Source organism: Lactuca virosa, chromosome 6 (genome assembly GCF_052849685.1).
Source record: "Lactuca virosa cultivar CGN04683 chromosome 6, Lactuca_virosa_CGN04683_v6, whole genome shotgun sequence".
NCBI lineage: Eukaryota > Viridiplantae > Streptophyta > Magnoliopsida > Asterales > Asteraceae > Lactuca > Lactuca virosa.
The window spans coordinates 25535332-25552390 of NC_136431.1; the positions used below are offsets into that span (position 1 = coordinate 25535332).

A 17059-nucleotide genomic window follows, 5' to 3' on the forward strand; every position below is an offset into this window, starting at 1 on the left:
TTACGCTCTGATTAATTAGCTGTAAGTATATTTGTTGTGCCCGGCGGAGGGACTTGTTCCCTGGAAATGACATTAGTTCCCTAATGTGTCATCAATGGTGGAAAGAAATGAAAAGAATTTATATTTGATTGATTGTTGCATTGTTTTTATTTTATTGACGTCAATATGCATGAAAACCACAAACTCACTAGGCTCTATGCTTACCCATTAGAATCTTTAAATGCACGCAACCCAGGAAATAACGTAGCAAGTGGCAGTGGGAATGGAAATGATAAAGCTCAGACTTGAAGAAGGCGACAAAATTTGAGGAAGACGTAGCGCACCAAGTGTTTACTTAAATTTCTATTTGCTTCCGCTATTATTATTAATAATGACATTAGTATTTGAATTTCCGAATTTTAGAAGTTTTGAAACCATGTTAAGTTAATATTGGTATTTGAAATTTGGGACGTTACAAAAATGTTATATCTAGCAACACTTAATCACTTACAGAGCTTGAGGAGGCCACAAGAAGGTAGAGAATCTATGGAGTTTGCTTCTCTTGACACAAAGTAGCAACTATCTTCTTTAAAACTCACTTCAAGGCACCAAAACACAAATAAAGGGGAAAAGGAGGCTAGGGGTTTGAGATTAGGGCTCTCTGGAACGGAGACCGAAGGAAATGACTAACCCTATATGTTATGTTTCTTAAATATGGTCCAAAACCCGAGACCTAGGGTTTTGGGCTTTGCGGCATCGCGTCTTGCATCTCACCTAGGTGTGTCACGCCCTATGTGGCACTTCGCATCACGACCATCAAAAACTCACGTCGCTCTAAGGGTTTTTCCCATAAACTTCATTCTTATTTTTCTTTGATCAACACCTGGCAATCCCGAAAAAACTCAAACTTCAGGGTCCTCTTAGTAGATATATATGATATTTATGTAGAATATTGTCATGTATATCCTCGGTATATATTTTCCATATTTTGTAGAGAGGTCATTGTTACGAAAAAACACCAACAATAGATATATATGTGATTGATGTAGATTAAAGTTGGATTTTTAATTGATTTGACGAATGTGTATGAAGTATCTTTGGCACATGGTGGTTCCACATTTCAAATAATTATCCAAGGGAAGAAGATGACTTGTCCACTCCACACACTCTTATCCATTTATGTACACATGTGAAATCATTTTGTTCATAGGTTGTGATGGAATATATTCATCTTAAAAATCATGTCGAGAGATCTACTCTAGACACAGTTTGAATACATAATTGTCTAAAATTTTATCACTCTATGATGATATAAGATTGAATTTATCATCTAAGATGCAATCAATTGTATATGTATGAATTTGGGAGTAAAAGCAAAGGAAAGCATATGATATAAAGACGCAATCAACATCATCATCCACATAAAAACCAAACCCATGTTATGTTTGACACCATTTCTTTCTTTTTAATGGACAATCATGACTCAAATTAATAAAATGGTTCTTTTTAACTTTTTGTAACGAGTGTGAAATGTGTCCACATAACATATTTTTTTGTTAAATTATTTAATAATTAATCAATAGGTCATCATGTATATACTAACGATCAAATGAAAATATAATAACTCAATCTTTTGATGATATATTTTGTTATTACTATTATTATTCATATGAAAAAAGCCTTACACATTTTGTTTAATTCAAGAACAAATAAATTAAATTTGAAATTATAATAAAATGGTATATCATAATATTAAAATTTAAAAACACCAATTACATTCAAAATATGCTAAATAATGTAAAAATATTAAAAAGGATAAAAACTTGTGTAAAAAGTGGAAGCTTCAGAAAGTCCATTTCCAGATCTTGATTCGAAGATCAACCTCACATTTAGCATCAGAAACAGTAGCAGCAGCCACCGACGATGATGAACTATTGGATTTTACTCCACCCTTCTTTGGAATTAGGCTATGAATGCCCTCACACTTGATCCTAATTCCGACCTTTTTGCTTTTGATTGATTCGATTTTCATTGTTGCTTGAGTATCAAGCAATATCTTCAGTGGCAAACCCGATTTCTTCTTCAGATCTGATCTCATTCGATCCACTGTCTCCGTTTCCAGAAGCAGAGATGTGCTGCTGATTGCTGAACGGATAATCGTGATGTTATTCGGACTACTTGTAAAAGAATTTCCGAAAGATCCGGTTGCGATTTGTGTTTCCTCCGATAAGCATGTGATCGCGATTGGATCGTAGTAAAACACGATTTTATTGTTTGGATTTTTCGTTGAAATAGTGAGGTTGAGCTTGGATGTGAGCCGTGTGGTGTCGTCGGAGGCGGTGGTGAGGTTGAATTGCGAGATTTTAAGTGAAGTAACAGAGAATGTCGGAGGCTGTGGATGGTAGAGGAGGTAAAGGACGCAACCGGCGATTCCAGCTAGGAGGAGGACGAGGATTATGACGAGAACTGACCAGAAGCAGCATAAACAGAAACACCGCCGCAAACCACTACGGCGTTTCCGTTGATAATTGGGCAGGTTCGGCCGGTAAGGGAGTCGGTTCAGGTTGTTAATTTGGGTTTTCGCCGGTGGAGGTGGTAGTTTTGGGTTTCTGACGGTGGTGCCAGTGCCATTAGGCTTGGATGTCGGGTGGACTCTATCCGTCATTATTTACTGCAATTCCGGTGAAGAATATGTCACAGGAAGATGGAAAAAGAGTGGCGGAGGTGGTGCCGGAGTGACCAAGAAAGCAAGAGATTGTTATAGGAAATTGGAAAAGCTTCGACCTCATAAAAATGGAAATGGGTTTGAAGTTTGGACCATTCCCCCCCTGTCTCTCTCGTTGCTTATCACACCGTTGCCCTAATATACGATTTGAGGTAAACATTATTTTCTCCATGATTGGTTTCTTAAAACTTAAAACAGCAATGATATATTTTCTTTAAATAACAAATAAATCGTGAAACCGAAAAATCAAACTGATTTTTTTTGGTCAAGTAAATGGACATTTTATTAATTTTGTATATGATTAAATGGTTAAGAAAAAAATAATTTCTTATCTTTTAGTTTTAGGTAACGATTTTGAGATCAAACGGCTAGTCGAGAAAATTCTAATTTAGTAGTGTGTTATATATGACTTAATTAGCCGACCTAGTTGGCAATATTAGTCAAATAGAAGATGATTTTATAGGTTCATCAATTAAAAACTCTAATAATTTAAAATTAGGAAATGCTAAAAAATTCCAATATATTATCATTTAATACTAAATTTTTTTATATTTTTTATATATTTGGTCACTTTTTTTTTTTTACATAATTTACCACTAAAATGACATTTTTTTTTTAAAAAGCACTGTCAATTATTTTTATAATTTTTTTTACCAATGAATTTAATTATATTATATAGAAAATCACAGTTTTTTAATCCTTTTTATACTTCTATTTATGTTTATCATGTTTAACGTACTTATTTATATATTTTTAAACGGCTACTTATTTAGATAAATTAGTTTTATATCAAAATAGAAAACTATCAATATAAAAATATTACTACAAATTTCATCTTTTGATAAAATAAAACCTATATCTGAAAAAATAAGTATGTATAACGTGATAATTTTCACAAAGATACGTAAGTAGAAATTTGTAGCAACATTTTATATTGGTTTTGTTTTATCAATACTTATTTTTTCTATTTTAGATCTTATTATTCCCCAAATTGTAACCAAAATAGACGAATAGTTGTCTATTTCATGGCACAAAAGCACTTTATAATTTCCATATCATTATATTGAATTTTGAGGGTTTTATATAAATCAGAAAAGAAAAACATAGAAGGGAGGTGTGTCGTGTAGGTGGGCACATGGGTCTTTATGCTTGGACCCATTTGGTGTAGCAAATGCATAAATTGCCAAGATCGCCGTCTATAAAGCTTATCCAACGGTGCCTCCCTCCCACAAATAAAGTGTTTAGATTTAAAACTTTAATATTTTCTATTTCTGAATGGACCAAATAAATATTAATTCTATTTTTGTAGACATTTCAATTATATTTATAGGTTAGATACACATATGTTGAATCGCTTTCCTAGATTGTATGCTTTGTCCAGGTATATCTTTGGTGAATCGATTTCATAGATTGTATGTCTGTCTAGCAATTAAAAGGGCATGGTTCGGGATTTTTTGAGTAATCAGTCGTGGAGCTTTACATGGAATAGGCCTATTCTAGGTGGAGTGGTGGCTGCTCAGTTTTCTCACCTGTTGTCTGTCATAGGTTGTCCAACTGACTTCGGGAGCAGATGCTTTAGGACGAGAGTTAGATTCTTCTTGTACGTTCTCGGTTGGATCTGTCAGATTTCATATTCTGACTGATACTTTTACAACTCGTTAGAATATGATGGATCGTATTCCAACACGGATGAATTTAAATAAACATGACGTGGAAGTGGAGTCAATATTGTGTACGGTGTGTAGTTCGTTTGAAGCATACGACTTTGGACTCGGTTTGTATAACGATCATTTGGGTTCTATAAACTTACGATAATGCTTTGATTTTTCGTGGAAACAAGTATACGAAGGATTTTATTTTTGATAACATTGTAGCTTTTTCTTTTATTTGGTTTTATGTTAGAAACATTAAAACTAGGAAGAATGGGATTAGAGGATTGAAAAACTTAATTATGAACTAGTGTGTATTTTTTTTGTTGCTAGCTCCTAGCTAGACTTTGTTTTTAATTTATGGATAATGTTAAAAAAAAAAGGAAAAAGATACATATATGGTGATGTAATCATAACATTTTTTTAAAAGTATTCATCAAAATAATAATTTTTGCCTAATGAATAACAAAAAAGAGCAATAATCTTTTTAAGAAAAACCTAGATGACCATACGGTTTGGATATCCATATTTTCGAACTCTTTTTTTTCAAGCTCATTTTTTATGCAAAAAGTAAATTCGAAAATTGCTTTTTAACAAAATTTAAATTCCGAGTTTCAGATTTTCAAACTCATGGACTTTAAAAATATATATACATTGAAAGTCTGAATATTCGAACTCCTATGAATTTCTTGAACATGTTATTTGTTGGGTATAATTTTCGAACATAATTTTCCAATGGATTTTAAACATGTTTTTCATATACACACATATAACTACAAAAAAACATATAATAGTGATTTTTCTTCTTCAAGCATATATTTAGTTTTCAAGCAAAATTTTCTTCTTCAAAGATAGGTGATAATTCCTTTTCTTAGAACATTACACGATGCTTCAGAAGCCATTTGTCACATTTCCTTGTTTCATGCACTTGCTCTGTTCCAAAGAAATTGGATTGTAAATTGTCTTCTGTTCTTAATTTTTATTCCTTCTCTTGCCACAGCCAGCTCATTATCTGTAATCTCTGGTATTTCACTCAGATCCTACTAACTAAAATTCAACGAAAAGATTTCACCATTTTAATACACTGTTAACTATAAAAAAATAAATAAAATTGAGTAAAGATATTGATGATATAAGATTAAAAGAACAAATGAGTTTTTTCAATCTCAGGAAAACTAAAATACACTAAAAACACAAAGCGGAAATCTAAAATAAGAATCTTTCCTAATTTACCCCTGCTATCTCTAAACTAGAAAAAAAAAAACAAACTAAAGTCAATGCTATTGAGTCATTGAGATCATACAATGTTATCAATATCTTTCCTAATTTACCCCTATTGTTTCAAAACCAAAAAAAATTACCAAAGTTTGTGTTTTTTCAGTTTCAATATGTAAAGTGATATGGAAAATGAATCATAGAATCATAAATATAGATCAATTAAAAAAAAAACTATGTCTGATAGCAACAAATAACAATGGAAAATTGTATACTACTGTCCCTAGTTGATGCCTCAAAATATCCAAAATAATCAAAAGTTCAAAATTCAATAGAAACGTATACCTCCTTAATAACATAAACAAACCATAAAAATTCAGATTGGAACTCTTGAAATTCATACATAAAACCATAGAACTTATACCTGAAACATACCACAAAAATCATGCCTATAGCAACTCCTAATTTTGAACTAAAAAAATTAAGCATATATTCCAACTCTTACAGTCTTACTCCTGAATCAAACCCTAAGAAATTAAAAATGAATCAAACCCCAAGAAATTAAAAATTAAACATTCTGAACCAAACTACTATAATCAAACAAACAAATATGATATCAAAGATGCATATTTCAAACAAAACTGATATATTCCGAACAAATTAGGAATCAGAAATAGAATAATAGAACCGATAATTACCTCTTTAGCTGATGGCTTTGAAATTTGAACCGACGAACGCCAAGTATACAACTTCAACGATCGAACTCCAACAGAAATAGTGATAAAATACTAAAATAGGAGAATTTATAATTAGGAATCAGAAAAATAAGAAATACAAAGAACGACAAAGTTTGTTCAAACCCCAACTCATAAATATCACCAAATCACTAATCAGATATAGGAGAAAGAGAAATCAAAAAGTAGAAATTAGATTTAGAGAAGAAGTCGGCTCCTCGATCTTCAACAAAGTTCATTTTTCTAGGCGTCGATCGACAATAAGCTAATCAAAAATGTCGATTACATCTCCAACGTCGATTCGATTGCACGCTTTTTACCTTGCCTCCAGCCTAGCGTCGGAGAACAAAAATCAAAAGTTGGGCTAAATCTTTTGGACCAAACTGCTATATACATCGTTAACACATGACTAAATGATGCCCCCTCAGATCTGATGCCCTGGGCCTCGACCCATCTCGCCCATGTATCGGGTCGGCCCTGTACATGAGGTACAACTTATGTAGCTATGTGTATAACATATGATGAAAACATGGCTAGTAGGATTGAAAAATGACAGACATCATCATGTACAACTCATGTATGGTATTAAAATTGGACAAAATTCAAATGGTCGATGAGAATCGTTCCGATTAGGAAAACACATAATTATGACATGATATAAGGTGTTTTTAGCCATTTGATACTGTTTAAGCCTTTAAGGTGTTTTCGACCATTCAATATTGTTTAGGGACTCAAAATAGTATTTGTTTTTACCATTTTATAAATCTTTTGATGATTGATTTAGATAAATGAGTATTAATGTTATCCAAACCATTTCCTCATGTTATAACTTAGGAAGAATGGTCTTTCTATGTTTTTAGGCGACAAAATATGGGTTTAAATATTATTTTACAGAAAACTAAGTAATCTAATTTTTTTTGGGTGTTTTTTAAAAATATAACCATTTTTTTTTTGTTTTTGAAAACTAACCATTTGGTCCGGAATGAGTTATTTCGAACCCGAAAACCAGCCCAAGCCTACTAAATATATATATATATATATATATATATATATATATATATATATATACACACACACACACACACACGGGTCCCACACAAAAAATCCGGAATACACGTTTCAGAATTTGGAAATCCAAAGTATTATCTACCCATATTTCGGACCAAATTTTCAGCATGGATTCGTCAACCCAAGTAAGTTTTACTCTTTAAGTTACTTTGCATTCTATCTTATAAAACGATTTACGTATTTCAGAATGGTCCGGAATACGAGGAACGACCCCGAAATACTATGATCGAATCCAAATTATCCTTTTTTTTATGTTTTTATCGTTGTACGTGTATGAATCTCATGTAAGTACTTTGTAGTGTTTCGGATTGCTTGTTTTAGTCCGGAATTAGGTATTGTAGGGATTCCGGAATGGTAATGTAAGTCCGGAACCCGATGAACTATTCCAAAATGATGTTACGGCATATCAATCCGGAATAATTATACTTATAAGTTTTTTCTAAATATTGTTTAATAACCCATGTTAATCCAAAGACGTGTTTGCGTAGATGTTGTTAAAAAAAGTTGGTTTTACGGACAACAAAGTTGTATTCCATTTACAGGAGCTTTCAGAATTGCTCCTGATAAAGGTAAAATCGAAAAACAAAAAATTTATAATTTTAGTTTATTTTTACGGTAATGTATTAAAATATTATTGGAATTTTTTGCAGATAAAAAACCAAGATGATGAGTTTCAAAATAAAATAAAAAAATTAACCACCAAAGACAACTATAAAATTTAGAAAGAAATTAGAAATGGTATTAAAACTTAAATTGAAAGTAGATAGAACTCCGAAAGATGACATCGGAGCAAGTGCAGACAAACCTGTTATGATAGACTAGTTGCATTTTTTTTTGTTATGGATATGTTTCACTAAGTTGCTATTATTATTATTAAATACTTTTATGGATGTTGGTTTTTAAATAGTATATTTATATAATTTAGGTATATTTTATTTCTAGTCTCCAACATCCAGTGGCTCGAACGATGAGGATGAGTTGCCTATAGAGTATGTTATACCACGTCTTGAAGATGAGCAACGACGTCTTGTTGATACGACTGCATTAGAAATGATTCATAATTATCAACATGCGAAACAAAGATTGGTAATACTGGAAATCTCATTACCACCTTCACTGGCTGAGGAGCGGAGAAAAGTAGCATTGTATAACATGCAAATGCTCCTCATTACCATGTCTGAAGATATACGAAAATTTGTGAACACAATGGACATCATAGAAGAAACATGTAGGGAAACTCCAACAATAGAAGATCGAGCCGAATTGACTAATAATGGTTTTAAACTAATTAAGACCTACATGGAATTGTTTGAAAATCATGTAGACACAACTAGTTTGCATCGGATGCAAGTTTCCAATTATCGGCCAAAAATGTAATCTAATTTTAAATATGGATATTGTAATGTCTATTGAAACTGGATTTTGTAAAAGGAACAATATGACTATCTAAAATAACAATTTTTTCATTAACATTATTGCAAAGAGAGTTATAAGTTATAATACATACTTAGATTGGTTTCCACAAATTCGAAAATTGTAAGGGATACATATTTTGTTCGAGGTCAATAAAATCTCCTTTAATTCTAACATATGTTAGACGGTTGCACGAAGCTTATTAATCTCCGCATTTGCATCTTCGATCCATTTCTTAGCTTGTTTCACTTCTTTCATAACTTCAGCAACCCATTTTTCTTTTTTCATTTACTTGTTCCACTAGATCGTATGGACGTTGATTTAGTGTGCGACTTCTTTTAGAGTTCCTTTCGTTTGCTTCTTCAATAGCCTTCATAGCTTGGAAAATGTCATTAGGCATTTTATCTGGGAGCGTGAAATATGGGCCTTCCAAAAACGGGTTATTATTTAAACAAACATAACAATCTTCTTCTTCACAATGACAAACACTATCGTGAGATGAACTCATTCCAAAAAAATTTATACGTTGAGGATGCATGCTAGGTGAAATTTAAGGGCAAAAAGCAATGTCCAGAACAAGGATCCGAAATAGCCATTCCGGAACGTGGCTCCAAAATGGGGTTCCGGAATGAGGGTCTGAAGTATTGTCAGGAATCTATGACGTCTACTATTCGGAATTACTACACATACTCTCAGGAATTAATGACTTTTACTATTTGGAACGACTACACATATGTCAGGAATCTATCTATTACAATTACTGTTCTGAATGACAACATATAGTGCAGGATATGAATACATGGTCAAAGTCTATGATGATGCATGCTATGTGCAATTTAAGGTCCAAAAGCAATGTCCGGAACAAGGGTCCGAAATAGCCATTCCAGAACATGGCTTCGGAATGGGGTTCCAGAATGAGGGTCCGAAATACTGTCAGGAATCTATGACATTTACTGTTCGGAATGACTACACATACTTTCAAGAATCTATGACTTTCACTGTTCGGAATGAATACACAAATGTCAAGAATCTATGAAAATTACTGTTCCGAAACGAGGGTCCGAAATAACAATTCCGGAACGTGGCTCTAGAATGTGTGTCCGGAATAGTGTCAGGAATCTATGACCGTAGTAAATGTCATTATAGAAAGGAATTCAAGCGTCCAAACTCTTTATCTTGGTAAATTTACTACTACAATTAATTTCTCATAATCCAAAGAAATGGCCTATTGCGATTGTGGCTCTCAAGGTATTATAAAGACATCAACGACTAGAAATAACCATTGACGACTTTTTTACGCTTGTCCTAAAGGGGTATGTGGGTTATCCTTTCATTATTTTTATTTGAATTAATATTAATTTACACAATATACGTCATGTGTTTCATCTGTAACACCATTTGTTCAGGAAAATTTCATTTTTGACCCTAAGTATTTTAATTGTTGCAAATTGGTCCCACGGCTCACTTTTTGAAAAACGTGTGTCTGTGTTAGTATGTTGTAACATCCCAAAAACTATGATAAACTTTTTCATTTAAAAACCAATAGTTTCAATCATAAAATGGATCCAAGTCAATAACAATGTCCAATATCCAAAACATCAGAGTAATAGTATCCAAAAAGTGCGGAAATCATGAGGGGAGGATGTTGTGTCATCACGCCGAGCTCTTCCCTTTTGTACCGGAAATCTTTGGAATCATAAACATAAACTGTAAGCATAAAGCTTATTGAGTTCCCCCAAAATACCAAATTCCAAACATACAACTGGTCCTAGCTCTGGGGTATATTCCAACCCAATAAACAAATATGGGCCCAGCCATGGGGCCCGCCCTGGGGTTTATTTCAACCCGATCATACCAAAATGGGCCCCGCACTGGGGTCTATTTCAACCCGATCATACCATAATGGGCCCCACCCTAGGGTTTATTTCAAACCAATCATACAATAATGGGCCCCGCCATGTGGTTTATTCCAACTCGATCATACAAACATATATAAAACTCACATGACAGCTAGCATTCTACATAACAAAGTAATGGGCCGACATTGGTGCCTTCGACTCACGGATACAGTGAGGAGACTCACCTCTAACTGAAGATAACTGAATCCCACACTCGAGTTGCTGCTGACACGGCTCCTCATACTAACATATCCCAATAATAAGCCTAATTAATAATCGGGATTATCCCATAAACAGAAGTCTAATTCGTTCTTTGTCTATCTAAGGGCAAAAGACTATTTTGCCCTTCCCATTCAAGACCCAACTAGTCAAAGTCGATACCCCTAAAGACATAAGGCCTAAAAATGGACCAAGAGGATTTCCAGGTCGTAAGCCCAACATACCACCTACTACGCCCCGCATACAGGGCTTGATGCGTAAGGATTACGGGGCAACAATCACGCACGTGCAGCGTACGCAAAGTTTTGCCCGACGTACGCATAAGAAATCTAGACTTCTTGATAAGGTCTTAATGCATTAAAGACCTAATGTCCAAGTTTCAGATCTAGCATCCAACAAACATCTAGGATCATAAAGTTGTAGCCTTTATGTCTTTGCATGGCACAAGGAGGCTAAAAACATAATCCTAACTTAGATTATCATCTAAACTTCCCTAGCTCTTGCATGGATGAAAACCAAAGTCCAAGCTTGCATTTTGATGACACTAAACACCCCAAAACGACTGAAAGGACAACTTAATGGCTCTGGAGTATTCCATACTCACAAGGATCAAGATTTTGGGACAAAAAGGGTATAAATCTAAGCTTGAACAATATCTAAAGGAATATACTGATGGGTTTTAGGTACAACAAATAAACTAGAAAACAATTCCTAAGTTCACATGCAACCTACTTTGGATCTATGTTTTAACTATTGAACATACAACTTTGAATTGCAAAACAAGAACCCTAGAGGAGAGAGGCTAATTTCGAAATTAACAAACTAGGGTTTAGGGTTTACATACCTTTCAATTGTTATAGCAAACAATTGATATTCCCTTGATCTTGATCTTGATCTTCTTGGAAGCTTTAGCACCACAAGTGTAATGCCTCTAATGGAATCACACCCAATGACTAGCAAGAAGGAAAGTAGAAGAGAGAGGGGAGAGGGAGTATGCAAAATCTCGGCCTTAGGGTTTCTTCAAAAGAAAGAGTGACCAAAAACATGAACCAGGAGGCTCCTTATATAGCTGAGGGATCTAGGGTTTAAGGGAAACCCTAGTTATCCTTTGCTTAGGGCCTAAGCAAACCCAAGGGCCTTATCCAAGCCCCTATGGACGAAATTATTAGGGTTTGCCCTAAAGATTTCGTCCACCCTCTTCCAAGGGGGTTCTAGAGCCTTCCACTCAACTATTAGATAATTGCAAACTAGTCCCTGCACCTTATAATTAATTCTTTTAACCCCAAAATCAATTCTGATTAATTTCTGGCTAACAATTAATTAAACATAATGATTTCTAATTAATATATTAATCCATTAACATATTAATAAATCATTTATATATATTAATTTATTAATCTTATAAATTAATATCTCTCCTTTCATAATTTCCTTGTCCAGTTGCTAGGTTGAGGGCAACCCAAAAGGACTGTGCTGCTATCTATTCAAGTACATACCAATTATAGTTATGGGCTTAGACACCTAATCCAACAGTCTCCCACTTGGATAAGTCTGTAACTATAATTGCTAGTATGCCTTCTAAATTTGACCAGCAAATTGTAGCTTCCAAAAGCTGCTGCCGAACTCTGACCCAGTCAGTTACGTGTCCTAAGATAAGCGATCATATAACCCTTCGTTCTGCTTGATATCCCCAGACAAAAGACATGGAATATAATCAATCTCTTTGTCCAGAATCTATGTTTCCCGATTCATGATTTGTGATGATGTAGGACTTCTAATTGAACACATCAATTTAGTCCTGGCTGGGCCCAGCACATAAGTCAACACCAAATCATCGAGGGGCCCACAGATATCGCTTTTCCTGTTAGGGCAAAAGGAACGAATAAACGTTGACTCATATGCTTGTATCTTTTACTCATCAAATTATGCATGACAATACGTTTTATAACACCAAGTTACTGATGCGTTTTCGTATCACCAATGTACAACCGACTTGTAAATTACAACTCATATATCTTCGTTTCAAGATTATAAGATATTATCGTCTCAGTATTACTCGTGATGAATTCCATGAAGTAATACTCTGAGCGTGGGTTTATCCAATACTCAAATCTCAATTTCTGAGTACTCATGAACATTACAGCAATTCTATTGCCATGTCTATCCTTAGACAATCTGCAATCCAATTCATGACAGTCTTAATTCACTACTTACTTCCAAGAGTACGAGCGACTGTGGAGTTTGAATAATCTCATTATTCAGGAAGTAAAACATGCAAAAATGAAACACAATAATAAACAATTGACAAAAGGTAGTAGCCAAACTTATAAATAATACTTTATTATTTAATCACCAAAAGTCAATTACATTTACTTTGTTACAAGTTTCAAAAACTAATCTAACTACTAAAACTAATATCATCTTTCAGTCCTATGCTCCGAGCATGCTGAATATGCTTAGCCCTACTCAGACCCTTTGTGAGGGGATCTGCTGGGTTATCTTCAGATGACACCCTCTTTACTATAAGATGGCCTTCTTCAACTCTATGTCTGATGAAATGGTACTTTCTGTCGATATGTCTGGTCTTACCATGATCTCTTGGTTCCTTTGTCAAGGCAACCGCTCCTTCATTATCGCAGAACAGTTCCATAGGCTCCTGGATGGTTGGAACAACTCCGAGATCCCCGATGAAGTTCCTCAACCAAGCTGCTTCTTTCGACGCTTCACTTGCTGCTATGTACTCTGATTCACAAGTAGAATCAGCCACCGTATTTTGCTTGGAACTCTTCCAAGTAACTGCTCCTCCATTCAGTAAAAACACCCAGCCTGACTGAGAACGGAAGTTATCTCTATCCGTCTGAAAGCTGGCATCACTGTAACCATCTACTCTCAAAGTATCACTGCCACCAAGCACAAGAACCCAGTCCTTTGTCCTTCGTAAATACTTGAGTATATTCTTAACTGCTATCCAATGAGCTCTACCTGGGTTTCCCTGATAGCGACTGACCATGCTCAAAGCAAATGCCACATCAGGGCGAGTACATGTCATAGCGTACATGATCGATCCGACAGCGGAAGCATAAGGTACACGACTCATGTCATCTATTTCAACATCTGTACTCGGGCATTGAGTCTTACTCAATTTGGTATTGCTCTGGATAGGTAGCTCTCCCTTCTTGGAATTTTCCATACTAAACCTCTTTAGTACCTTATCCAAGTATGTGCTCTGACTAAGTCCAATTAGTCTCTTCTTTCTATCTCTCAATATTCTAATCCCAAGAATATAGGCAGCTTCTCCAAGGTCTTTCATGGCAAAACACTTTCCAAGCCAAGACTTAACTTCTTTCAAGGTTGGAACGTCATTACCAATGAGTAATATGTCATCGACATACAACACCAGAAAAGTTACTATACTCCCACTAGCCTTGATATACACACAGAACTCATCTTCACTTCTAGAGAAACCAAACTCTTTGACTTTCTCATGGAAGCAAAGATTCCAACTGCGAGATGCTTGTTTCAATCCATAAATGGATTTCTCAAGCTTGCACACTCTATTGGGGAACTTTGCATCAACAAAACCCTCTGGCTGACTCATGTAAACATCTTCAGCCAACTTCCCATTAAGGAAAGCAGTTTTGACATCCATCTGCCAGATTTCATAGTCATGAAAGGCAGCTATGGCGAGCAATATCCTAATAGATTTAATCTTAGCTACTGGTGAAAAGGTCTCATCATAGTCAACCCCTGGGGTTTGAGTGAAACCTTTTGCAACCAGTCGAGCCTTGAATGTGTGCACATTTCCATCCATGTCTGTCTTCTTCTTGAAGATCCATTTGCACCCAACTGTCTTACGACCTGGTGCACTATCAACCAAATTCCAAACTTGGTTGTCATACATGGACTTAATCTCGCTGTCCATTGCCTCTTTCCACTTGGAAGCCTCTGGGCCTGCCATTGCTTCCTTATAAGTGACTGGTTCATCTAAGTTTACCAGTGTTCTGTCACTTATGAATGTGTCACCATCTGAAGTAATATGAAAACCATACAACTCAGGTGGCACACTCACCCTAGTGGATCTTCTAAGAGGTAATGAGTTATCGATTGGTTCAACAGGAACTGTTTCCTCTGGTTGAGTGCTAGTGTCATCTAAGGTTCCTTCATTGGCTGACTCTTGAATTTCTTCAAGGTCAATAGTGCTCCCACTGTCCTCTTTGAATATGAGCTCTCTTTCAAGAAAGACTCCTCTTCGTGCTACAAAGACCACGTTCTCACTAGGCCTGTAGAACAAATATCCAAAAGACTGCTTTGGGTAACCAATGAAAACACATTTCTCACTTCTAGCTGCTAGCTTGTCGTGAGTCTCTCGTCTTACGAAAGCTTCACAACCCCAGACTTTAATATGTGCTAACGAGGGAACTTTCCCTGTCCACATTTCGTGAGGTGTTTTGGCAACCTTCTTTGTAGGGACAAGATTGAGGATGTGGGCGGCTGTCTCTAAGGCATACCCCCAGAAGTGAATAGGAAGCGAAGCCCGACTCATCATAGAACGAACCATGTCTAACAAGGTTCGATTGCGCCTCTCAGCTACACCATTTAACTGTGGTGTCCTAGGAGGAGTCAATTGTGAGACTATCCCACATTCTTTCAGATAGTCGTTAAACTCGATACTAAGATACTCCCCGCCTCTATCGGATCTAAGTATCTTTATCTTTCTGCCCAATTGATTTTCGACTTCATGTTTAAACTCTTTGAACTTTTCAAAAGTTTCTGACTTATGCTTGATCAAGTAGATATATCCATATCTGCTATAATCGTCAGTGAAAGTCACATAGAATCGATTAGCATCTCTTGTAGTTGATCTGAAGGGCCCACACACATCTGTGTGTATGAGATCCAACAGACCTTCACCTCTTTCACAAGACCCTGTGAATGGTGATTTTGTCATCTTTCCCAAAAGACAAGATTCACACATATCATCTGACTTTAGGTCAAATGATTCCAACACTCCATCCTTTTGGAGTTGGGCTATGCGTTTCTTGTTAATGTGTCCAAGACGACAATGCCACAAGCATGCCTTGTCTACACTATTAGACAAGTCAATATTAAGTACACTATTTCCTAAGCTATCAACACAAGTCACTGTTTCATACACACTATTACAAGGCAAAGCTTTAAACATAAAAACACCATTCTTATAAACAGAAATTGAACCATTCAAATCATTAAAAGAATATGTAAAACCTTGTCTGAACAATGCATGAAATGAAATAATGTTTCTCGTCATCTCAGACGAATAGCAACAATTTATTAAATCTAATCTAACATCATTACTAAGCAGAAGCTGATAAACTCCGATCTTGGTTACTGGTGAAGACTTTCTGTTTCCCATGATCAGGTTTATCCTTCCTCGCTCTATCTCCTCACTTTCCTTTAGACCCTGCAAATCAGAACAGATATGAAAACCACATCCTGTGTCAAGGACCCATGAACGAGAAGATAATGAGTTATTAGCATAAATAGTGTAAATACCTGCCGAAGATGGCTTCACTTTGCCATCCTTGATATCTTGCAGATATTGTGGGCAAGATCTCTTCCAATGCCCTTTTTGGTTGCAGTAAAAGCAAACTGCCTCTTTTGGATCAGAAACATGGGGAGTGGAACCATTGGGCTTAGCCTTTGGGCCATTACTAGATGACCCAGCTTGAGCCTTGCTCTTCCAGTTTTGCTTGGGAGGACCTTTCCTCTTTTTCCCCTTTCCCTGTCCAATAGCCAAAACAGGGGCACTAGCAGGTGTGGAGGGTATACTTTTACCCTTCATCCCTGCCTCAGCTGTCTGCAACAAGTTGTGCAATTGGGCCAAGGTCTGCTCAGTATTGTTCAAATGGTAAGTTAGAATAAACTGACCATAACATTCAGGAAGTGAGTTCAAGACCATGTCAATGGCCAATTCCTCATCAAAGTGAATATTGAGCTTGACCAAACGCTCTATGTAGCGTTGCATTCTTTGCACATGTGACACAACTGACTCCCCATCTTTCATCTTGCAAGCCATGAGTGACTTGACTACTTCGAACTTTTCTTGACGAGCTCGCTTATGGTACTTTTCCATAAGGTCCTTGTTCATCTCGAAAGGCCAGTAGTCCTCATAGTACCTCT

At 35.7% G+C, this 17059-nt stretch overlaps 1 protein-coding gene across 1 annotated transcript; it reads right to left on the reverse strand.

Annotated features, from left to right (window-relative positions):
* Positions 1–1705: 1705 nt before the first annotated feature.
* LOC145120495 (NDR1/HIN1-like protein 13) lies at positions 1706–2853 on the reverse strand. Its single transcript, XM_079056306.1, has one exon. The coding sequence runs from the start codon at positions 2642–2644 to the stop codon at positions 1823–1825; it is 822 nt and encodes a 273-aa protein (XP_078912432.1). The 5' UTR covers positions 2645–2853; the 3' UTR covers positions 1706–1822.
* Between the last annotated feature and the right edge of the window lie 14206 nt (positions 2854–17059).

Excerpts from the sequence above, each read along its gene's own strand:
- LOC145120495 (XM_079056306.1), bottom strand. The coding sequence starts at position 2,644 with ATGACGGATAGAGTCCACCCGACATCCAAGCCTAATGGCACTGGCACC.